At 35.8% G+C, this 26798-nt stretch overlaps 1 protein-coding gene across 1 annotated transcript in view; it reads right to left on the reverse strand.

The window, feature by feature from the left end:
• Positions 1–26798, reverse strand: part of LOC113497210 (nesprin-1-like) — a 180878-nt gene that overhangs the window by 153466 nt on the left and 614 nt on the right. Inside the window, exon 2 of the mRNA XM_026876639.1 lies at positions 15044–15582. Coding sequence (XP_026732440.1) covers positions 15044–15533 — 490 coding nt within the window. The 5' untranslated portion in view covers positions 15534–15582. The remainder of the gene's footprint in view (positions 1–15043; positions 15583–26798) is intronic.

Genomic DNA, 26798 nt, shown 5'->3' on the forward strand with positions numbered 1-26798 from the left:
AATTGAGAATCGAACCTGCGACCTCCCGGTGTACGAGTCAGAACACTAACCATTAGACCAACAGTTTCATATCTCCAATAGGGATGATGACTGGGTTTAAAAAGAAAAAATCTCATTAGTCCCTCAGTTAGTTGATTGAAAAGTATGAGACACGTATTTTTTAATTTTTCAGAAAAACTAGAATTGACAAAGATTAACTGCTTTAAAGTTTAGGAGAGGGGGCTTGTGATGTAACGATATAGTAAAATTCATACTCAATCGTGACGTCACGCGTAAGTTTCATTCACTGTAATATGGATAATTTATGTTTGCGGGACAAAATAAAAAATACGTATCCATTATTGTACAAAAAAAATTGTCATCATCGCTATTCACCTATATTTCCAGTACACAAACTAAAATCTAACCAACCACAGCAACGACATTCAGTAGAAACCTACCTAATACAAACTATACTTCCTCAAATTCTTAGTCACAAAACGGTAACGCACAGTAGTTAGTCTAAGCTTAAAGCTACACCGGTATTTCCTTTCATACCGATGCGTGATCTCAACTAGGTTGCACTCACGTTTTACTGGGAACTAACTAAGTAGTTAGTACGCTTTGAGAGAATAAAGGAAGGAGGTTAGTTTTAACCTACAAAACTTAGTTGTGTTCCAGTGTTCCACGTATACTTGTCCTGAGTCTATGTCTTTGTGCATGTGATTTCACAAGGATTCAATGAATTACGGCTGGAGTAGTTAAAAAAATCTTAAAGCTAAAACCAGTACTAATAAAGCTATTATTAATAAATAAGGCTATTACTTAAGCTCTACTGACAGTCAGCTTGACCGTCTGTTCGTGTGCCACCAGATCGTAACTCATAAGCCGTGACAGTTACATAGGTACATAGTTTAAATTTTGGATTCTGCACAGATTACGCATCCCTGTTGCCTGTAAAAATGAAAATCGAGTTCGAGTAACGGTTGCTGAGATCAAAACATTGATAAGCGACTAATTAAATCAAAATATTTTTGACCTTTATATTTGCAGTGGAAAGCAGTCTGCAGTATAGTAGATAAGCAAAGTAAAATGTAAGAAACAAATAGGATTTCGAGTCTGAATCGCAACTAACTGGTTATTGATTAAAATCCATTTATTCAAGTCTATCTAGTGAGTAGCACTTTTTGAACTACTTCAACAACATAAACTAAATTCACCGAAATTGACTGCAGTAGAGTTTTCGTGTGTTTTGAAACTTGAACGTTTAGTCTACACAGAGTTATCGACACATTAATGGATGTTAGATTATAAAAACACTGCAGTATTATATTGGAGTTAGTTGAACTAATAAATTATCCTACGAATAGTGCATGATATATTGTGATATAGGTTTCCGCTACATAATGATTAATAGCACGATATGCATGGTTTTAATCTATTAATTGTTAGCCATAGTATGTATGTTCTTTATTTTTATTGTATAGTTTATGTTTACAACGGTTGAACATGTACTAGGGTACTGCTTATTTGGGAGGTAAAAGATGATATTGTCATTCAAGATTGTGTTACTGTAAGAATTTGTATTAATGTACCTACCTACATAATTTTATCACTCAGAGTATTTATACCTAAAATTACCGTGGATCGTAGGCTACACTGAATAAGTTGTCTCTCGTGACAGAGTAGTGACCCTATATACACAATTTATCGCATAACTAAACGCCACAAAACTGTTTATTCGTGTAACAATAATAAAAACAGTGGTGTTTATATATTTTGGGGAAGATACGGTTTTTGGACAGCTAATTGATGCCCCTTATGGAGACGCATAGCAATCATTTCTAAACGCATTAATGTTAAACATTGCTATGATTAAAATTCAAATTATGTACAGACTCAATGTCATTTGCTCACATCTTTACAATTTAACAAAAATTGACATATAATTAAGGATACTGCTTTATTTATTTTTATCAAATAACTAACTAACTAACTGTAAATAAACAAAGGATGACAATAAATAGCACTGACGGTAAATTCTCAGAACTGAACAATAATATTATTTAATTAAATAGAAAACGCAGGCAGTCGGTACAGTTGCCAACAAAACATACTCTTTTCTATAAAATTACGAGACAAAATGGATTGGTTAAAACGGAAAGAACTCGGAAAAGAATGTCCTTAAGCAACTCGGATTGAGTCTATGTCAGCAGCAGCGGGAACAGTGGATTAATAGGAAACAATTTTTATTTTAAATATGTTCCCGTGGGGTCATTTTCGGATGGGCCCGCGAGCAACAGCTAGTAATACATAAAAGTACCTTATAATCGAAGCTTTGGATAGTTTGACACTAGATGGCGTTGTGTTAAAATAAGTAAACATCAAAGATGTAGGAATACGGTAATACCAATAGCTTTATCAAAGATAGCAATTAAATTCATAGTAAATACGTTGAAAAAAGAATTAGTTATGTATTATTATCAAGTTATCTTAGTGCTGCATGCGATAGTACTGAATCTATATTGTGGCGATGACATCAGTACTGAAGGTCAGCTAGCTCGTAAAAGGGTTAGTCGTGCTTGTATGTAAACTACATGACCCAGACCCTTATAAAGTGCAAGTATAAACTGCGATTAACTGTGTCCACGTTAGAGAAAATATAAGTAAACAGTTTCAGTCTTAAATTGCAACTATATAAGGTTAAACCTACTTCCTTTTCTAAAATTAGAAGATTAGAAAGCTCAGTTTAGCGTTCTAATTACCTACATGGAACATGTTTTCTAATTTTCGCCAAAAGAAGTTTAGCCAAATGAATGGAAATGATTTCATTTCAATAAGTCACGCGACTCTGAACTGTCATCTCCATACATTCGACATGACCAAGCGATTGTGGTGGTGTCTTTGCTGGAGGGAATAAACCGACTAAACTGTCTTTGGTAACCATGGTAACGAGCTTGAACTCTCCACTAATACTCTAACCGTTAATCTCCATATTCAGCAATCAACACAAAAACAAATCTTATGCCAAAACCATCAAAGTGTGAATATCTCAATCAGGGTAAACGTCCCGAATGTCAGCCGTTCATCGCTGAGAAATGTAATAAAACGGTCGATGAGTTTTGACCGTCGATCATCAGTCATCGCGGTGACCGAGTTCTGACGGAGTTTCCTATGAAAGTGCTATTTTAGAATAACTGAGAACAGGGACATTGACCTCATCATGATGCTTTTGGTTATTGACATTTGTTAGTTAAATCATTAAGAGCAGTGATAGACTAGTACTGCTACTAGTATGACCGATGGACTGTCAAAGGTAGGTAGTTTGAAACCAGAAGTAAAGAAAAATATTGGGATGGACCAGCACAGCTCAAAGTGGTCAACGGTCTATGATAAAATCCATAGCTCAAGATTGACACTGAGTTGTAAACCTACCATACCAAAATTAGAAGGAACAGTTGTTAAAACACAAACTATAACTGTGAAAAAATCCAAACAAAAACATTTTGACAACATTTTTGTACAGTGGCCATAAGTTGTGTTTCAAATAAATCTGTGGTAAAACGTTTGTCAACAGCAAACTTAAACCTTTATTGGATGGCGTAGAAGGGGTCGTATATAAACCGGCAAATCTTATTGGCCCTGACGGACATTTAATAACATTTTTTTTTGTTAAAAATCGTCAGCATCAATGAAGAAGTAAATCTTTGTGTCGTGAGGGGTTTCACAAACATATACAAAGACACCCAGACGCAATACAAGCATTCGTGGATCATACAAATGTTTATCCTACGCGGGGTCGAATTCAGTAGGTTTGGTGTGTCTTTAACCACTCAGCTATCGGTACTGACATTTAATAAGAAAAAGAAGATCAAATTCACTCTGACTGCAGACCATGCGTGGCTCCTAATTTGTTCAAGAGAAAGCTTTAACTTGGGCCACGCGTTGGTCTTCATTTATTAAGGAGATAGCAGAGAAGAAATAGACATAACTGTTGAAGAAATATCGAAAGTGAACCGATCAGGTGGTCCGAGAGACAGGTTATCGTTCTAATAATACATTTGGCAAGTATGAACCAAAGAATTAGCGACAGATTGGACGCGGACGTGTGATGGGTTATTTTTGTCTGTGAAGTAAGGTTGAGGCCGGCTGGTTCACGAGCAAACGAAAACTTGGGACTGTTCAGTTTATCATTGTATTGATTCTTCAGTATTGTGTCTTGGAGAAAATCAGGGGGATGTACCAACTGTATGATTTATTGCAACGCATTGCCATACAATGACACGAAAACCCGAAGAATTAGGTTTAGTCAATAAGAATCTGACACAACACGCGGCCTCCCCTGAGGGAGTGTACATGAAGATTACCGAATATTACGAAAAAAAGGAATTGTACAGGCAGTGTAGGTACTTCTGAATTTATCGTCGTGAAGTTTTTAGTAGAGATGTCTGTTGGGCTGGGTAAGACAAAAACAGCTGTCGTTGACAGTTACAAGTGACAACGTTTTTCTAACACGTCAAAAGTCTCAAAGCTTAAGTTTTAATGAAAATCTCAGAATACTGAAATTATGAGAAAACCGATTTAAGTATATTTTTTTTTTCGATTTTTACATATCTAAGTCTTATATAATAAAGCAAAATTTTCTCATATTTTTTCATGTTAGTACACAAAACAAAATAAAAAAAAACTATACTGACATACAAAACAAAGTACAGTATAAGAGATTTTCTGCCAGCATTAAACTTAAAATCAAAGAAATCGACGACAGACAACTAAAACTACAAGAAAACTATAATAACTACATAATACTTCCCCAGATTCGAAACCGACATAATAGTAACTTGTATAAATAGACCATTGAATGTAGGCGTGCGCTGACGGTACATTTCTAAATAAATAACTTTATTTATAAAAACATCGACGTCCTAAGTAGATACAAATGTAACTGGTCGTGTGCAGCGGATTACGATGTCGCATTCACACGAATTTGTGTTTTAAATGTGTTTATTTTAAGCGCGGTTATTGAACGGACGGATTAGAATTTCGGTGGATTCCCAAATGAGGCGATCAGAATTAATTTTAAGTTCTTTTTTTTTTTAAAGAATATTTCTTTGCTTGTGCTAGCTTGAAAGAATAAATTATTTACATGGTGCTTTGCCATCTCAACTCAAAAAGCGTAGCCATCGGTCTTTTGAAAACACTTTAATTGCAGTGGGTGAAGATTAAAAAAATACGATAATTTCATTAATTTTTTTTTACTTTTTCCTCTAAGAACACAAGACATTCAATAGTTATTTAGGTGCTATCACAAGCTTGTAGTGTCCCTTCACAGCACCGTGTAACGCTCTAAAAAGGAATTTAATACCCGCAGAGGATTCCAGAAAAATTCAAGTCACATGCACAAGACACCCAGGCTTCGAACAAGCATTCGTTGGTCATACGAACGCTTATCCTACGCGGGGATCTAGGGGAACTAGCGACACGTCACACCCGCAGGACTTGACCTCGACCAGTCGGCTATCCGTACAGGAAGCCTGATCGTGCCCATGACGAATGGGAAAACCTTTTATTTCTGGATTTTTGCCTCTTTTTAAATCGATTCCTTCAAGTCATCCTTCAAGTTTTCCATATCTTCCGCAAAGCTTTATCCGAAACAACTTTTATATGTTTGTCCACAAGATACAGGGTCAAATAGCAACTAAAACCATTAACCCTAACGCATACTTTATGAGAATATCTTCACGACTCTATTTATTGGTGGCGAGCAGTAATAAACGCCTACAGAGCAATATCAGCAAGATTTATACCTTGTTGTGTCTTTTACAAGAAGATTAAAGGCAAATAACTTATTATAATTATCTTTTATTTTCTATACTGCAATCTGTTACTGCCCATTACATTTTAAAAACAAATTATAATACTAATAAAATCTTCATTTCAATTTGTTTCGACTTTCCCCAGATGATTTTCATCAAACTGTGGTTAAACTCTACTTAGAGATTACTAGGTACCTAAGCTATCGATAATTTACGTACCTCTTACATATTGCAAAAGTTATAGTTAAATGGCTTTAGGCCTTAGATAAATAAAGAACATTGTCGACACCTGAATTTCCAATATTGGAATGTGACTACGCCAACCCGCAAGTTAAGTTATTACATATTTTTTATGTTATAAAGCTGAGATAACCCAGCGGTATCACCGATGAACTGCCAAGTCAAAGCTCGTATGTTCAAATTCCAGCACAAGACAAAAGAAAAATGAATATCAAAAAGTAGGCACTTTTTAACGTACTAAACTTTGCAACTACAGTCATTACGACTGTAGTTCCAAAGTATTTTGAAGTGCATGTGCGTATCGAAAAGTCATAATCATTCAGTAATTTAAAACGCTAAATTCTGGAGATTCATCAGGCGTGTCATGGACTACAAAGACGTACGGGCGGTTTTTAAAACTCTTATACCAGTTTGTACATCAACCATACGAGAAGAAAGAACCCTTTGCCCTGCAACGAGACAATTGAAAGCCGCCATCATAGACCAAAACAGTGAAGTAATCGATCAAATTAAACTTCATCATCATCATCACTTCTTGAAATACTTCCTATACCTTTGCCAGTTGCAGTTTATCCAACAAACCTTTGGCAATTTCCAATTATAACCCTCATGCCTCATGATACAGCGTTTCTAAGAACTCTCATTCATAGCTAGATTCGCAATTAGGTCAGACATAAATAGCAACCTAAAACATTTGACAATCGTAACTCACTTATAAGAACTGCGGAAAGCTGTTTTATATACTGGCCGGTGGGTTTAGTGGTTAAAGGCCTTGACTGCTATGCTTGAGGCTGTGGGTTCGATTCCGACCCATGAAAAATGTTTGTGTGTCTTGTTGTAATTTATCTATATTCTGTAAGCATTTAGAAATGTGTTAGTATGTTTATTAGATCTCTAGTAACAAGCTTTGCCTGGTTTGAGACAAGATGGCGGTATGTGAAAATTAGGGCATATAGTATGAATTATGGAATAAAACAATTTGTTTTCGGGACTGTTATGTTTAACCACACGTGCGTGTTGGATTGTAGTCATTTGTTACGTATGAATGTAGAAGATCAGACATTTGTGAAATAATTCTAAATTTCGATATCCGTGCCGAGAGAGATTAATAATGTGGTAAAAAATAGTATTTCAATACCTTTTAAGTTTTGAAGCTAATGATTACTCAAAAATTTAGATGAAACAAGAAGTGGTAAAAAAATTACTACCGCTTTCTCTCTCTTTATCTCTTCTTACCGTTTTTTTTTCTCTTTTATGAAGCAGCCGTTTACTAGACGAAGACAAATGTCTTTACAACTTCACACACTTCCCATCCTCTACATTTCTACAAAAGACATGAACTAAAGTTTATATTTAAATATACTTTTCAACCCACATGCGTTAGATATGACGAGGCCACTGAAATAGAACTAACCAGCCACAATGTGCTTCGGCTTGTGCTGGATTTTGGCACTAATTTACTTGCCCTCATTACTACTTACAAATGCGGTAATTCAATTAAATGGCAGAACTGAAAATATTAAAACTGTGGAGTCAGTTCACAGAAAAAAATTGTAATACATAAAAAGGAAACGATTCCGCCCTATGTTCTTGTGACGCAGGAGGTATCAATTATGTTCAAATCACATGCGCAAAGACACCCGGACTCGGAATAAGCGTGAATCACACAAACGCAGCTCATACAGATATTGCACGGGTGAGATCCTTGGGGACCTACCCAAGGATCATACCCAGGCCATATCGGGCACGGTGACTTGTAGTGGTGGTGTAGTGACTCCACTCCACTCCACTCTACAAGCAGTCAAAGCCAGGTTGAAAAATTACAAGTAACTATTCAACAGACGCGTGATGTAAAGAACGAAACAAAGTTTTCAGTAAAAGCTTTTTAGGTCATGACATATAAAACAACTGGCAATAAGATTTATCCCAGCAACGATAAGTAGATGAAAACCAATTTATCCTAGACAACGAAGACAAATAAGCAAATGATAGACATAGCATCTCGAAATACCGCGCGATAGGCACAACATGCAATAATAGAAATGAAAGACAGAAAAATATCGAGCCGTGCATCGACCTCGAATTTTCTAACACTTTCCACGTATCTAAGAAACTATTAAGTGATGACGTCAGAGAGATCAGCGCGGGGGCGGATGACGATAGGACTAGACTCGAATCAGCTGTAAAACATGCTGAGACGGATATATTCGAAGCCAAATTGCGCATGTATGATCGCACGGATGTGAATTTATAACAAACGGCGCTGGAGGTAACAGAATTTAGTTCAAAGATAAATGAGAGGAAAATGTTGGAAAATAATTGGGTGAGTGATGACAATTTGCAAAGGAATAAATAATACTGCGTAATCTGTTATGCTGTTAACTGGAGATAGTGAACAATAAATATTGGGACTGAAAAACAAAAGAGAAAAACCTACCTATCTGTTCAGTTGCAAGGATACTGTCTCAATAGTTTCAAATGAAACTTTGTGAACATTGAATGAAGTTAGTTATAAAGAGGGGAACCTGCTGGCTGTGGGCCAGGCGACGGAGGGTAGAGCAGCATTAAAATAGGGGGCGCCGGCGCCTTCACTCTAGCCAGACGGAGAGATGATTCAAATGGGTGCCTATAATTTCCAAAAAAGTAATAAAAGAAGGGAATTTTTACAGTTATAATTATTTATAGCTGGTGACCTCATAGGAGGGGTATGACTAGACGTAGGCAAAGCTTAACAAATTAACAAACATATTGTGTAAGTACCAGTGAAAAAATGTTCACATAATAATTATTTATTAATTTTTAAAACTGATCATATCAACCGCTAAAGACTCGAAAAGTCCCAAGCATGATTAAATCTTATACAAATAAAATTTGAAAGTGCGGGAATCTTTAAACAATCGAATGAAATCAACTGATTCCTAATACCTGGCATAATTTTTCCCACGTATATTGGTTTGTTTTTTTATTGCCAATAATTCTTAAAGGGCTATTTCCATTGTTGATGCAACTTTGCTCATGAATACATTCCGATGGCATTAGATCGCTTTATCTTAACTGATTTCATCTAACCTCGTGATATTTGTCTGGCAAGCAAAACCTGCTCCAAAGCATGCGTTTTAAGATTGATGAGATAAATACTAAATGTAGGTGGATACAGCGACAGAAAAAAATCAAGTATTGTAATGGACTAAGAATTCACCAACCGTATGTAGTTTTTAAACTGATTAAGTACCTAGATATTGAACTTATATCTACATTGCTTGCATCTTGCTTTTTAAGTTATGCTTTGTAAAAAATCCCTGACGCGTGTTATTTGGTACAATTGTAACTTTATTATGAGCGCTTGTTTCACTTCTGCAAGGTAAAGACCGTGATTGTCAATTCCCATAAAATTTACGCAACAAAACATTTTTATAATATCCCCATTTACAATATTGTTTTCACAACGAAATTTGTGAACGTGATCAATGTAATTGTAATACAACCTGATTAATTGGATCCAAAGCTCATTAACATTCTGGCACACATCCGCTAATTAAACGCATACGCATGTTATTATGAGGCCAGTTCTCTGAACGATCGATGATTAATATCCAGCCTTCAGATTGCACTTCAGTTAAAAATAACTCATGAACGAAGATGAAAGAAGCACCCAATGTCATTGTTGTATCTGTGAGTGATTGTTTTAATGATAACGGTGTTATCGATTCAAAAGAGAATCGAGAGAATAATGGACTTCCCTTATTTAGATCTTATATGGAAGCATTTGGTTCTCAACAGGACAGATAGAACAAAAAATTGAATAGCACAGGACAATTTAACTTATCTAAAAATATTGGTAATTAACAGTTTTACTATGATAAATAGTAAATCAATTACTGTAAATGGTGAAGTTCATAATGCCAACCTACATAAAACGGGAAAAATAGGTCATATAATTCCAAAGTATTTATTTGCAACTGCATCAATATAGAAACGTGCAATAAACTTCGAAATATTGCAGCAACATTTATCGTAAAAGTTATTTTCGTGTGCATCAGCATAAAAGCATCAGCTGTTCCTGAATTTGGAGGCATCAATTAAAATAGAAACTTATCTAATACCGTTGAAGCGCCAGAAGAATACAATTGCGATAGCGACCTTGCCAACAAACCAAAGTAGTCCAACTCCGTACGGTAGGAGAATTAGAATAGAAATGTCGTAAGACGGGAAACATTCGTCATTCTCTCACAGATCCGACAAGGTGGATGATCTCACAGGTTCACTGCTACATGCAAATGCACGTTACTTCAACAATGTTTGTTTTGGCGACCACGTTGATTCTTCTAACGTTAGTACAAAACAGTCACGCGCTGTCACTGATAAAAGATTAAATAAAGATGTAGTTGACTCGGAATTTCTGGAAACTTGTTATTTAAGACAATGCTTTCAAACGAAACATTCGAATTGGTGGTGATTTTATGAATTACAATTTAAATAAGCAGCTTGTCATCACGCCGCAGTTTAAGTGCCAAGGAAACAAAATGGCTACTTAAATACTCGTAAAATTGTTAGGTGTAATAAAACATCTCTTTCGAAATAGATTTCTATTTTACGGGAACATTTTGTGGACTAGAAATAGTGTTAACCTTGAAGTTATACCTAAAATATTCACCAATGAGATAATTATATTAGCACTCTAACTGATTAGTGATTCTTAAACTTGCCTAATCTGTATACAACCTTAATTTGAGCTCTAATAGAAAAAAGATACAAAAATCATAATTATAAAGCTATCGTTGGATTTCGCAGTTCGAATAAACTTCCCAAAAATGTTGTTACTGACAAATTTGAAGAAACTAGAAACCTAGTCAGAGCTACAAATACGAAACTACTAGCAATTACATGACGAAATAACGAACACAACTCGACAGAAACGTAAAACATTTGTGCGAGACCATGAAGCAGCTAAAAGCATCACATTTAAAGCTGCATCATGATTGACAGCAGCACACATGTCTCCAATAGTGATTGACGTGGTGTCCATGCACTACGCCGCCTCAGAAATTATCGCTGTTGGCATTACACCAAACGCTGTAACTTCACTTGCTAACTGCTAGTTACGTAGTACATTTAGAACTGTCTGCTGAATCGTATACATGTCATCGGATAAATTGGTCTAGTATCCTCGAATGTAACAAATGTTTTGACATATCATATCGAATATATTGAAGATCATTTATCAGCGTCGGGGTCATGATTAAGGACCCCGATTGGGTACGAAACTAATAAGTAAAAACAGTTGTTAACTAAATATTTAGTAATTCACCTCACTTAACAATGTTAAAAAAATGACCATCTAAAAGATGTTTCAGCGAAGAAGAAAATTAAAAACAGGCTCTAAATGACACTAATTGATCTTTTTCAAAATGTTTGCAATCAATGTCGTAAATTTGGAAGAGAAAATGTTTTTTTTTTCATCGAAATAAAACAATAATACAATGCTTTATTCACTTGAACACGGATTCTTTGTGGTATCTATTAAAGGTACCCTACCAAATAAAACACTCGCATAAAAAATAAATAATTTCGAAAAAATAAGGGACGTCAATCACCTAATAAACCAAGTGGGGTACACAAACATATCGCATCGTAGCGTGACTGCTATCAATAGACGTTTTAGAGGAATTTGATAGCATGCTGATACAGAAGCAATAACCAACCAATATACTAAATTGGTAGAAGATAAAAATGCAATTAATGAACTAAATGGTGCAGTAAACAATAAGGAAGAAATAGCTTTTTTTAACTTTTGAGCCGATATCAAAATAATGATGAAACTGTTTATTGAGATTAACCTTGTGCTTAAATTGAAAAATTATTTTGTTTTATTTTCTAACACAAAGGAATTTAGTCCTAGTGTCGGGGGTTTCCATAAACATGTAAGTCACATGCTCAAAGCAACAAACATTCGTTCACACAAATGCTTGACCTACACGGGGATCAGACCCGCGAAATGCCTTGCGCATTTTCTTTGGCGTGGTGATCGTAACCATTTAGCTATCCGTGCCATCGTAAAAATACTAAACTACTTGACTGAAATAAACTTGAGTAAGTTCTAGTACCATATCCACAAATAATAACATTATTAATGTATATTGTAATTTCAACGATCAGATATGTACACGATGTGTAATTTCAAGAAATGAAGAGCAAAAAGACAATTTTATCATGCCTGCACGTTTAAAGAAACAACGAGTGATTGATATATCAAATATTGAAAAATCATTTTCGTCCTTGTTTGAGTAAACCATCACCTACATCTTAAACATTGTAACACTGTAAATCTCAATAGGCACGTCATAACACATTATCGTAGGCCATGAGAAGCCATCAGAGACCTTCCCACGCGTGGGCGTATTGACGCACATGAAAGGCTGGCGTTCAATTTTCCACATGATCGCCCAACAAGACGTGCTAGCGAAACATTAATGGCACTTACGCTGGTTAAGATTATGATAACGTTTTTGCTTTCATAATTTATTTTAGTTTTTTTTTAGGATTTTGCAGTATTATGTATAATTTTATTATAATAATTAAGATCAAGACCTAAGGAACTAAAGTCCTTGTGAAATTTATAATTTATGGTAGCAATTAACGACTGCAGAATTAGATTAAAAACCCAATAATGGTAGATCAAAAGTTTAAAGATTTCCTTAGTAACGAATGACTCTATCACTACAGAATCATTCTTTCCTAAGAATATCTGTCTTGTTCTATAAACAGAACAACACTTTTTAACCTGAAATGAGATGCCATAACTCCTTGCTCGCTCCGGTAGGCTTTTTATGAAAATATAAATAAAATTTCACAAAGAATTATGTGTATTTTTACGTTAAAGTATGTTACAAACCAACATAAAACTCGAAATAGCATTGACAATTAACAACGACATCACACTTCGCTATAACTTTCCTTTTTAATGATCTTGAATCCGATTATACTAAGCCAAACCAAGCAATGTATTTCAACACGATAATTATCATACACATAAATAAACTTCCAACTTTAAAACAAGTAATTTCTTAAACACTAATGACTAATTCTGAACTTGGTCACTCAGTAAATATCGTACAAGTTGTTATACACTGCTGGGTGATACTCCAATAGCAACAAAAGTGACTGATCATTGGCGGCAATGTAAAGCAACTTGCATGCTTCCTCGCACCGTCTAAAACGGCTGTAAATTTAAACATGTTTGTGTGTTTACATGCCGCCTGCAATTTGTTGCAAACCTGCAATTTGGCAGCGGCTGTTGATATTTTTGCGATCTGATGAAATTTCAAGAGAAAATTGAAGAGAAACATTGTATCCAGGTCCAATTTGTCGGACTTTCTTTATTAGTGATCTCATTTTTTGTCGTTTCAAGGCCATAATGCTTCTGAATTAATTTTAGGAATGGCTCCTTAAATCACCGGCATGCTGGTATTAATTGGTCAGAAGACTAAGGTTTAAATACTTTTTTCCTATGTTATAATAACTCTCTTTCTAGATCCTACTAATATTATAAACGAGAAAGTTTGTAACTATAGACGGGTGTTTGTTACTTTTTCACGCAAAAAGCGCTGAACGAATTTGAACGACATTTGGCACACAGAAAGTTTAACGTGGATTTACATAGGATTGTTTTTATCCCGATTTCATGTTTCCGTGGGATTACTTTCGAATAGTGTGTTATAATGCAGTGCTGTAGATTTATATCAAAAGTTTTAAGTGCAAGCTTAAATTAATTCAATTTCTATAAATTATTCTACAGGCAGTAAGCTAAGTTAGTAAATGTCACAGAAAAGATTTTCCTTCAGAAATAGATGTCAAGGCGAGCGAACCCGTGGGCCGAAACCCAAACCAATAAAGATAGCGTAAGGTTAAGAGAACGAACACAAAACTAAAATAAATAAATCTATTTGCAACAAAAGTAACGACCATGTGGAAACAATGCTAATTTATATTCTCTTTAGCGAAATGGTTTAAAGGAAATTCGATCCGGCACAGTCGTAAAGGCAGCGAGTCGCAGAAGGCAACAGGAATCACGTTTTAACATTCCTACGTCCTAGACCAGACGAGAGCTTTGAATCACGCACACTCGAATATCGATATTGTTCCAAAATTAAACGCGTCTAAAATTATTCGGCGATACATAACAGCCTAACCCACCTGTGTTAAAGCAAAACAATAAAACCGAATGACGTCTTGCGAAATCGATAATCGAGTCACTTCTCGATTTTAATCGATTCGCCTAACGTGAAACACATTCGGTTTTCGTACTCTTGGTTTGTTCGAATGCTTATTAAAAGTCTTGCGAAAACAAATTATTGAATTTTAAGATCGCTATAAAGTATTAAGTGCTGTATAATTAACTACATCACAAACAACTACGCTTGTGAATTCATGTTTCATTTTATCGGTATTGTTTTAATATCCAATTAATTTAGTTACAGGAACCGTGGAGTACTCTGAACTGCCTCTACAAAAAATGTATTCTTCTGTTACATAACTTAAGTTTCTTTAAATATCAATGTTGTTTGTTTTTGTTGTTGTAAGTAGTGTAAGTACCCTGCTTTTTTTTAAGATTTTGAAACCTATTCGGGCCTGAACCAAAGAATGGAATCATCAAAATAAACGAAAAGTTTAAAGTTACGTTTGAAGCCCAGTTATTTGTACAGTTTGTGTTTTGTTTACTTGAACCGAATTATTTTTAGAAGAAAGCTCTTGGTTAAATGCATCCATCGAAAATAATTTGTTGAGCAGTTTTAACCAGATATAAACAGTTATCAAAATTATCATCACTGGCAACGCGAAGCATATCACACTTTCATTAAGAGTTGATCAACAAAGTATTGCTTGAAACGGCTCAAGTGCACATGGCTATAAGGAAGGGTAAACCTACAATTATTAATTTCTGTTGACTTAACTCATTCAGAGAGTCCTCGTCATTCATTCAGCATTGTGTAGCCATGTTCATCACTCACCTTGCAATAACTGAATCGTGGCCTGATACTCTGCTAGCTTCTCGTCCACGTAGCCTTCCTGTGACTGCTGGGCGATGATCTCCGCGGTGGAGGGTCCTCGCTCCTCCTCGTCCTCCTCGTATATCATGGGCCGCGGCGGCGGAGGCGGCTCCAGCGGCACGCCCGCGTAGTCGTACTCCCGCACTGGCTCGTAAGGGGACGAGTAGTAATACTCCGGACTCTGGCCCAAGATCGGAGACATCGCGTAGGGAGAGATGGAGAAATGAGAACTGGGTGAGGGAGAATGCTGTCGTAATGTGTGGGGAGAATGGAGTGGTCGAAATGGTTTTGGGGACGGATGGACTGGTGGTGGGGTAACGATGGCTGTAGAGTGCCTAGGTCCTGAGATGAGTGGGGGAGGGCTCGGCGCCCATGGGGACGGGGGACGGTAGTTGAGGGGGGAGGCGGGCCCCGGGGGCCGCGCGCGCCCGCGCCCCGGCGGCTGCGACATCTCGCGGATTGAGTCACGTCAACCCGGTGTCACGCCACCATGTGCATAGCTGCAACAAAGACAAAGTAACATTAGTATTGTTATGCATCTTATAAAATAATATAAGAAACCAAAACCAACTCATTCCATATAATATGTGATCACAAGAAGATTTCAAGAAGCATTCTAAAGACGCTCCGCAAGCCAGACATACAATCTTAATCTTTCACCAGAAACTAATTGAAATACAAAATACCGCACTAAAAGGGCTATCTATTCCTGTCTAACACGAATCTATTTCGGGGTAGCAGAAGGGGTTACGACCCACATTTACACCGCTACGTACAATACCAAAGAAACAGATGGCCCAATACTTTTATTAGGTACGAACGGCTTCATAAGTGTATTTGCCGAGCCGCGATAATGTTGGAATGCGTTCGGCAGGTTTGAGGCCAAAATATTTTTTGGTACGCCGGCTTTTCTTGCCAAATGTTATGTACACAAATATTTTAGGTTGAAAGTAAAACAAAAACATGTGATCGTTACGAATGTCGTCTACGTAACAATGAGAATAAAATGTTGTAAGAATAGATGAGGAGCTTAGTATCAATGACCTGGACTTCTTTCATGGTAGTCAGACTCGCGACAATTATGGTTCCGTATCAATAAAAATAAAATAGATTACAAACAAAATTGGCCGCCCATCGAATTTAGGACCATAACAAAATTATACGTATTTCTTTAGCTGCAACAGAAATACATCATCTGTGAAAAAATCAACCGTCTACCTATCACAATTCACAACAATTCATAGCCTACAAACTTATAAAATGACCGTCAGGCCTCAGTAATAAGGTTTATTTTTACCCATAATGGTTCAGGGGCAAAACATGTTAATTGTAAAATATTTTTTCCCCTAATTAGGAACCATTTCCTACTTCAAAAATATCAATACAAAGACAACAGATCCACATGAAACAAAATCCACCACCGATAATAACCACTCCAATGATACCTAATCAAATTTACGTCAACGTCCAAAAATAAACCAAATATAAAACCCCGAAACTCCCAATTAATCTAGCACTGGACGTATCAAAATAAAATATCAGCTAATTTATATAAATAGTGATCCCATGGAAGCCTTGACGTCGGCTGCACACTGCAATAGCGATATTTTGAAAGACATAACTGTTAAATAAATTATATTGGACTGATGCCAATGTCAGGGGGATAGGAAAAACTGCTTAGACACGAGATGTCAATGACAGGAGAGAAACTAGAACGGTGCGGGAGAAATCTTTAAGTCTAGACATAAACATTCAACTCGAATTGAGGTGGTAAAAAACTATGAGTCCGGAGTCCGTTGCGACTCTAATAAGGCCAGTCATGAGCATGAGAGAGGCGGAGTCGTGACTCTAAGTGTGCCTTACATATTTTGTACAGATTTTTTTGTAAAAATTAGTAAGTGAGGCTGATACGAAAGTTAACTTTAATTAATGATGACGGTGAAAACATAAACTACCGAGCCGTTACATAGACATAATAACCATCCGTATTATGTGACTAAACTCAAAACAGTTAAATGAGAAACAGCTGACACATTTTTATTGTTAAAGATGAAGGTTAAGAAAAACAAAAGTGCGTAGTGCTGGAAATAAAACCCGGTCACGAAAATTGGGTAATACTCGTGTTTATAAACAATCACTGTTAAACCAAAAACAATGGAAAGGATGTTTGTTTGAACGATTAACTCAAATTAGTTTTCCAAATAATCTTAATGATCGATGCTGATATAAGTCGCTTGCAAACGAAATTTCATGTTCAGCTGAACCTTTTAACTTGTTTTATTTCTTTCGTATTATGAATTTTCTATGAAGAACATTTATAAAAATATGACATTCTATCACTACCTACTAGGATTCAAATTCGTCGCAAAGATTAAAAAAACATTCGTGAATTAAAACCCCCTGAAGTCCTTATGATCCAAAAAAAAATAGGAATGGACGCGGGCAAAATCTCACTAACCAATCAAAAATCAAGGCGCTTGTCAAAATAATGTTAGGCCAGCATTTAAACAAATGAAGATAGAAAACTTCTTGTAGCAGTCAACGAACTAAAAACAAAAATGGCGGCTTGAAGATGGCTGCAGGCCAGCTAGGAAACGTCAAAAAAAATTACTCTTAATACACGAAGACTGGCTAACCTCCAACCGTGCCATCGCAAGAACACCAAAGACCTCTTATCTAATATAGAAAACCGTATGCCAAGTATTGTTATGGTCCAAAATAATATAAATGATAAACGAAGACAGGTGCTATCGAATTAATAGGGCTGCTCGCGTAAACATTGTTATGATGGCCCATTAGAGAGTAAAATAAATATTATTTTATGGCTCTTAATGTTTAGCGTAACTTATTTTTATTGTTAGACATCAATCTCTTAATCAATGGACTGTGTTGCAATTATTAATTTTTGTTATTTTATTATTTGAATTGTTTTATTTTTATCGTGCTTCAGATTTTATCAGTGGTGTAAGCATCTTTATATTGACTGTAATGTTACAACATTCAATTTAAGGTTGCCGTTAAGTCGTATGCTCTAACTTTTAACGTTTTAGCGAAAAACAGTAAACCTCTCGCCAGTTTTATCCTATTTGATGTATAAAATTCTCATGTCACAATTTTAGTTACTACGATTCTTTAAAAAAATTGCATATTGGGTAAGTAATTTTATATCATATTTAATAGATCGGAGCATCAGCAACGATATTTTCTTCCCTAAGATATAAATGTTGCATCTAACATTTTTATTTTATATTTTTTCATATTTCCTTACTTCAGAAAGTCAAGTATAACAGGTTTGCCATGTCAGCTCGTTTGATATAATATACGAATACACGCTAAATACTTGTAAATTATTTCAATCATATTTCATCAGTACATGAGGTAAATCACTAAAGAAATATTTACAAGAAGCTGAAGGCGTTCGCGTGGGCACGAATCAGTTACATAAAAATATAATCAATAGCGTTCATGATATATTTCAGAAGAAACCGATAAATATCGTGGAATACTTGGAAATAGCAGAGGTGGAAGTTTTCTTAAGATTTCACGAATAAATGTAATTTTGTTCTTTAAACTTTCGCCTTAAGCCATCTCTCCATCTATGGTCTGCTTTATTTCTTTTTCTATAAACCCTTTCTTCATTCAGGATATTGCTTCGTGGGAAAAGACCCCTGTCCTTTTATTGGCATGCTCAGGGACTCAGCTCTTACATGCCGAGGCCTTATTGCGATTAATCTAAACCAGGGCCTATCCATCCCTTCTTTTTAGAATAGCCGACAGGGACGGTACAGAATGATTAATTCTTTAAAATTAAAACTTAATCGTTCACGTTTAAGGATAAAATTTCTGCTTTTTCTCAAATATGTGACTTAATTAATAAAACTGTGGTTTACATTCACCACAACTGCGACGTTGTTCAATTTTATTTAAAAAATTGTACCTAATATATCATTTGAATTCGTGTCAGGTCTAAATTTTTCTAGATCTCGGTACCTAACTCAGCTGGAGGTGGCAGACCGGTCTAATATTGGATTGCCTATACTAATGACATAATCGACGAATTTAGAAACTAAATCTATCCAGTTCGACTTGTTTCTACAACTACTCAATTTTTTTCCTCAACCTCATTACATTTCTTTAGTGAAATTACATGTTTTTAACTTCTAAACAACGCCATCTAGCCTCAGACTAAGCAAACTTCTAAACAACTGTAAACAATAAACATGGATATTATAGATCAATTACACCAAGGCACGGAACAATAGATAGTGTTTTGGAATCGAACCCATGACCTGTATTATTGCAGCCAGGGCGACCAACCATTGGATCAAAAGGCTAGCCAAAATATGAACAACATGAACTTTGTTGACATCTAGAAAAACGAGTAGACACAAAGGGTAACTGAATGACAAATCGATCTGTTCGTACAGGATCGATTGGATGTGGAAGAGAACATAATCGTCTGGAGTCAATGGGAGAACTTTGCCTAGCAAGGAGTCTCTTAATAGGTTACATAACAAGATAATAACTGTGAATAGAAAGTAGTAAGACATTAGTTATGATTATTTTTATAATAACTATCGTGAGACTGATTCATTATTAAATGATGTAACGGTTTACTCACGCGTATTTATCGGGGTAGCCCGACTAGTTTCGGACCCACGAATCTCGAACTCGAGTTCGACTCGCGATCCCGCCGCGTCTGCTCATGATTAAGGACTCCGGTTGGGTCCGAAACTAGTCGGGCTACCCCGATAAATACGCGTGAGTAAACCGTTACATCATTTAATAGTTATGCTTATGGTTATAAGGAGAGCCTTTGCTCTATCATCATGCTGAAATCACAGACTGCTTTACCGAATGCTTTTTGTTCTAAAAGTGTAAAGCCTATCCTACAGGCTTTCAACACGACCATTTTATTCATACCATCCAATACCCCAGTCACGGAAACTTAAAGAAAAAATTGAATTGAAACATTTTCTCCAATTCGCTACTAGTACGGTTACACGTATCTAAGTCAGGGGGTCAGTGACCTGCCTTTTTACCTTATGTTAAACATCACTCACGAATTGCATTAACTTCTCAGCAGCGCCCAACTTCAGTCGCGGTTCAAAGATGTAAAAATAATGTTATAAACACATTAATGTTATATTCTCTCGCGTTATTTTGTTAACGTGAACTTTTGCGTTCATTTTGTTGGTCGACTTAAACAATTTATCACAGTGTTTTCTTCTTTATATTTATTAAAATGTTTTCTAAGAATGCAGTTCTAGGTCTATGCGTTGGGAACGTAGGAATTTATTTAATTAGATGACAGCTTTCTTGTATCTTGAGAGATATTATTTATGCAGTGTGTCCGACTGGTGTGCCCAAGAACGAATTGTGTTTTGGTTTTCTTGGTAAAACAAAACTCGTATAACTTCAGTTTTAAATCAATTCCTGATTAAACTTTTGTAAGATAAGAAAACACAAATAAGAAAGAAAATACTATTCCCTAACTATAGGTATCAAATCGTAGTTTGGCCAATGGAATAATAACACTATGAGAAATAAAACCAATCATTAGAATCTGAAATCACCAACTCGCAGTAATCTAGCATGGTGATCAATGTTCAACCTTCCCTTACGGGAACAGGCTTGTGACTAGCAGTGGGACAATTGTAGGCTGGTAATCCATTGTACAATTGCTTTTTTTTAATCCCAGCCCATCGGTAGTTTTATAATTTTCAATTTATACAGTAGTACTAGAAACTAGCAAGTGTACGTCGGCTTCGACCACTTGGCAGGGAGCCAGCGCGTAGGCAAAGCTGAACTTCATTTAAAAATGCTCTGAACCTTCAAAACGCTGATAATTAAAACGTTAACATAAATCGTGATTATTTTAATGTTATTCTTGTACTATTAACCTAGATGTTTGGTTACGGGTTTCGTACAAAATCAGGCGACCGAGAAATTATGTCTTCTCGTAATGAGAATTGCGAGGGTTGTGGTCAGCAATAACACTAACTGACCAACACCATAAATAGACCCATACAAACGCTATGTGCCCATCCTTACGTTGTCTGGCTGAATGGAAGTATGCGCAAAAGGAATTCGCGATTTAAAAAAATATTCTGACAGTAAGCTAAGGCGCCTGTTCCTCAGACACGAGCCAAGTATGTTACTGGTGCTTGCATAATCACTATTTTTTGCACGACTGTAACAAAACCGTTTTCTGAATGTGTGGGGTATCCTTATAAAGTCGGAATATGAAATACAGCAGTTCTTCTAGCCAAGTGACTTTATTACAATGGAAAGCAAAATGAAACGTTTCAATAGTCACTTGACTTTGACCTGTCATCTCCAACCGTTCGAGCGATTTCTAATGATGACAACGATTGTAGAAATATCACTTGGCTAGAAGGGCAGAAGTCGTATGTGTGCGCTGCCGAAGAGTTTTTCATAGAGCACAGCAAAACAGCGAATAAAACTGCCTAATTGTCTGGCTAAATAGGAGTAAGTTTTTCATACATAGGCCATAAAAAATATGGCCAACTTGTTTTTAATTATTTAATAATTTATTTCCCCAAACTGACTTTAGCAATAAACTTTGCGATCATTAAAGAGTTTAAGAAAAACACCTTCAGCTTAATCTAATGAAAACTTTTTCAACACCTAAGTCGAAACTAGGGCAAAACACCTACGAATCAGTGACCCAGTTCAAACGTTTTGTTTGGACTAGACCAATATATCATCGGATCAAAATCAGTGTAGCGTCTGATGAATTGAAATTAGATCAATTCTTGGTATAAATGAGCCGATGCCAGTGGTATGAGGAAGATATGAACCAAACGTGAATGCTCGGCGATGCTGTATGACTTACGAGTATTGTTGGTCCGTTACAAAGTTTAAAGTTCGCTAGAACATAAGTAGGTTTTTTCAATAGAGAATTGCTTAAGCCTAACCCAAAGTGAGAGGAATCATTTGATGATTTCCTATCCGGATTAAAAAACCCTCCTATAAATTGACATGGTAGAAAAACGAATATAGCAAAAGATCTACAACTTCTGCAAATAAAATACATCTAAAGGAATCCTAACTTAGAAATACTTTCAAGAAGTACGAAGGCCTAAGCTAAAAATAACCAAATCTACTTCTCGCTCTCATAAAAGTTTGTTGTTGGTAAACAAAGGAAGGCTTTATATACCACAGACACGCATTCAACACTTTTTCAGCCCTCTTTTCTTGTCATGGATCAGTTAACCTCTTAAATTATCCAATGATGTATGCAAATCATATTTTTTATGACGAAAAGTCGAATGACTTTAACTCACGACGAGGGGCCATGTCAGATTTGCACCGACTACAAACACCCCGGCCCTATCCTTGCCTTTGCAGGAGTCAAAATTTTTTTTTCACTCGGGAATATGAAAGGAAAAACGACGCACGTGATACCGTGGTAAAATTAGTGACGATTCTCATAAAATTAAATATAAAAATGGCGATCCCACAAGGTTTGTCTTGTATAATTATACACTGATCAACTCAAGCCATTTTCGTTTCTAGGACTTTTGGGTTAACTTACTTAGGTATGTCAGGTGCGATAGATCCAGAGACTACCTCCGTGTTTTGGTTTTGTGAGAGAATCCTCATGAACCCGAGTCCTCGGGGGAGTTAGCGGGTAGTGTTAAACTCTTACTGTCTAAACCTGAACCGCCACACACCGACAGAGGAGACGTTGCTCATGACTCCTCGGTTGGTTATATCCTCAAAGTCCAGTTCGAAGTGAACCTCTTTTTAATATTAAGTATAGAAGTGCATTTTAAAGATCAATTTGAATGTTTCTTACATTTAAATTGATCTTTTGAAAACATCCCAGAAACCTTCGACCTTCATTGTTCACACAAACTTTCGGCCAAATAATTAGACCACATTATCGTACATTTCCAAGTTGTATCATTCATTAGATCATTTTTAAATCTGGCGTAACGATTGCATGACGAAGTGTACTAGAAATATACATGGCGCCGACTAATGTATAGTTAGTTGCATTTTACGAGGACGCATAAATAATTTGATTGTAAATCTGTCTTGGGGCACGACAATATTTTAGTAGAGTAATTTTGAGATACTAGTTGACTGAGAGATTGTAACCACACAATTCGTTGATTTGGAACGTACGAGTTCGATTCAACGTTGGTCAATTTCTGGATGTTTGTGTTTGACGTCCAATTAGAGCTGCTGTTAAAATTATTAGGACAATTGTTATTCTAACTACTTCTTCTGATTTTTGGAAATCCAAAGATCAGACAGCCGTAGTACCCTTTCATTGTATATTATATTCTTTAACTTCCAATACATCCTACTGCGGGGCATAGCCCTATCTATTCAGGGGTGAGGTTCAAGCATTGATCACTAGCTAATTCACTGCAGGTTAACAATGTCAAAATTAAATATTTTGAAACCAGGTTTCCTCAGGTTGTTTACCTTCGGTGTTTGCCAGTGGTGCCTTAGAATAATTTGAAAATTGCTTTTAAAAAGCCGCTACTTCCTTGCGTTGACATCAAACCATCTCATGCCAACAAATAATAATACTTCTAGTATGCATTTAAAAATAGCAGAAATAAAATACACAAAAACAGCAAAGCACTATTCAGCTCATCAAAATTGAAATTACACATTAATTAGTTAACAATTTGCATTAAAGGCGTTTCACGAGGCACTGAACGATATTAGTCATTTCCTCTCAACGAGAGCAGTTAACGGCATTATTGATTACCTATAAACGAATATAGCATAACACTGCAACCAAAGCAAAACTAATTACCGGTAGTCTGTACAGCATCAAAGGCCCTTGTTTGTAAAGGAAAACCAATATTGAGCCCTTTGAATTGAGTTACAATTCCCGCAATATACATCCATCCCTCTCTTACTACAGATCTTTTTGTACGCATTTATCTCGCTCTGTCTGTAACGCCTAACTTCAGATGGGTCAATTTAAGCTGGTTAGTCTGTACTGCACTCGCCTATGTCGCGGTTTTCCTCTTTGCACCTGCCTGTCTATACCAGTCACTGTGGACTCTTCATTGTATCAGGCGATTAATTAATTTGATTTTCTCGTAGGCTTTTAAAACCTTTCATCTCTAGAATGTGTTTTTTAGTTTATTAATAATTTTCCTTAAGAACTAGTGCTTCTCTTCTTGCACAACTTTTAATTACGTTTACGAACACAATTTCTTTCTCTAAATTAAAACTGGCAACAACAAGGATTTCAGAATTTAAATACTTATTTTTACCCGAACGTTTCCAACATCGAAAAGTTTCAAAATCTTACAAAACGCCACAGAATTATATAAAAGCTACGAAGACTGTGAAACTCTTACAAAGCCTTTTCGAGAAAGAATATAAAAGTACAAAACAATAAAAAAGTTACACAACTCAACATTAGAATAGGTCTGAAACAGTTTTACATTCTAAAAGAAAAAGTTCTGGATTTAATTTAATAATAAAATACTTTAGACCTTAATTTCAGACAATCACGTGATAATCTGTACTAACTTTAGGTGCTGAAGTTAAACTTTAACCATTATTTCTAACCTTTACAACTTTTAGCCTTTATGAAGACATTAAACTGTAGTCTCAAGTTTATTTTTCAGTCTGAACCATGAATTTAAATTTTTACCTGAAGTTAAATGGGCGTCAAAGTTCCAGTGCTACGAATAAACAGATAAATAGTTTCACCAAAATAACTGACTTAACTACTTATGCATAATGAATACTAAGAACCAAATACCGCCATATTACAAAATGATCTAATTTTTTTTTTTCAGAATTATGTATTCAAACACATGCTTTGCTTTTATGTCAATCCAAGTGTATTCACAGTTTTGTGATTCCCTCATGAAAAACCCTTGACAATAAACTAATTAAACATTTTCTGTTTCTAAAACTTTGCAAATCAGACTTTACTGAAACATGCTCATAATACTAAAAGAATGAATTACGTATTCAAATTTCACTGAAAGGCAGTCTTTAAGTTACCCAAAATTGTGGAGGCAAGATAGCTTACTACATGGTTGATTAGCGACTCTTTTCCACAGCTGCACATTCCTAAATAGAAGATGGCGAAGATGCACGGGTTGGTACGCCCAATGAACATCATCAATAAAATATACGAAGACAGGAACATGCAAAAGATGCTCGTAAGGGAGACTTGTAAGCGATTGTAATAGCTGAATCGCGTGACAACCAACATGGCATCCCGAACCAAAAGGCAAGTGGTTACTTCGAAAGTAACCCTACCTTAAGACATTAAGTAAATGAAGGAATCATGCCACAACTGGAAAATAAGGAGGAAAAGGTTTTGTTGCTTTGACCTGATTTAGTAAACGAAGTAGACATTATTTTCTTTTAACAAACGGATCTGTGGAAAGAGTCCTGTTCTGTTTTCATCAAAGAGCAAATTACAATCATCATATTCTTCTCTTTCATTGTAGAAATTCTGGAAGTATGAGACCATCAGCGATGAATATTACATTTCTTTTCCTTTCATAATTCTAGACACAGCAACATGTATGCATGCAAAGACAATAAGTTTACGAAATACATCAAAGAAAGCTTTTTTTCACTTTGAGATGTTGGACTACTTTCGACAAAGCGTGCTATCAAAATACATGAACATGCTAGCTATAAATGCTTACTGGCAGCAAATAATATATTTCAAATTAACCATTCCAAATAAAAATTACATTTTCCGGAAACCCCCGCACATTTTTATTACTTTTAAATGGTTCCTACCTTATCACTGTATCATTCATGTCTTTGAGGAAACCGAAATAAATTTGCCGTTGAAGTAAACGTATTAAACTGATCAAAGACCGTTTTACGACATTCAAATGGATCTCGACATCAATGAAGGTAGAATTAAGCATGTTCTTTGTTTTCGAATATAAACAGGAACATCACCCCATCATACAATTTCTTACGATTGGATTTTAAAGTTTGTTAAAGTATATGGTACCTAATCAACGTTCGTAGCTGTCTATAGAGAGTTTGGTCAACGAAGTTGTTCTAACCTACAGATCGTGTTATTATAAGATTTCAGTAAAAGATTATACTGATTTTTATTTTTTAGTATATTTAATTTTATTAAACTTAGGACTTTCCTGTTATTTGGTACTTTTAATTTGTTATACCTACATTTCTCTGTATTTATGCAACTACCATGGAAAAATATCACTCCTGGATCTGTCAATATCTTCAATATTAATTCAAAATGTATAAACACCGTACAGTGCCTGACTTCGTTTTTTTTTAATCGATCTCTGAAAGATATGGAACAAAGCTCTTTACTATTGCACAATATTTTGTGGTTATGTCAATATTCGCCTATATTCAACAAGGATGTGAGAAAAATTCTCTAGCTGAAGCCTGTGGCCAACACGTAGGATTGTCTACGTTAGCATTTTTAACCCAGAGTTTAAGTCGTTACTCGTTACAAGGTCAAATGATCACCCAAACAACTCGGAAAGCAATTAAAATTCGTTAATAAAAATAAACCACATTGGCATCGTGTTTAAACTAGTGTTAATAAATCAAGACAAATAGAAAGCTAGCGGATATGCGTAAAGCGTATGAATGTCGTATACGAACCGCGACACAGAAGAAAAACAAAACAAGCAAGATTCGACGTGATACTAAGATGAAAAATCAATACAGTCAGCCTCCGTTGTGTCTAGAC

Source organism: Trichoplusia ni, chromosome 9, assembly GCF_003590095.1.
Source record: "Trichoplusia ni isolate ovarian cell line Hi5 chromosome 9, tn1, whole genome shotgun sequence".
Classification (NCBI taxonomy): domain Eukaryota; kingdom Metazoa; phylum Arthropoda; class Insecta; order Lepidoptera; family Noctuidae; genus Trichoplusia; species Trichoplusia ni.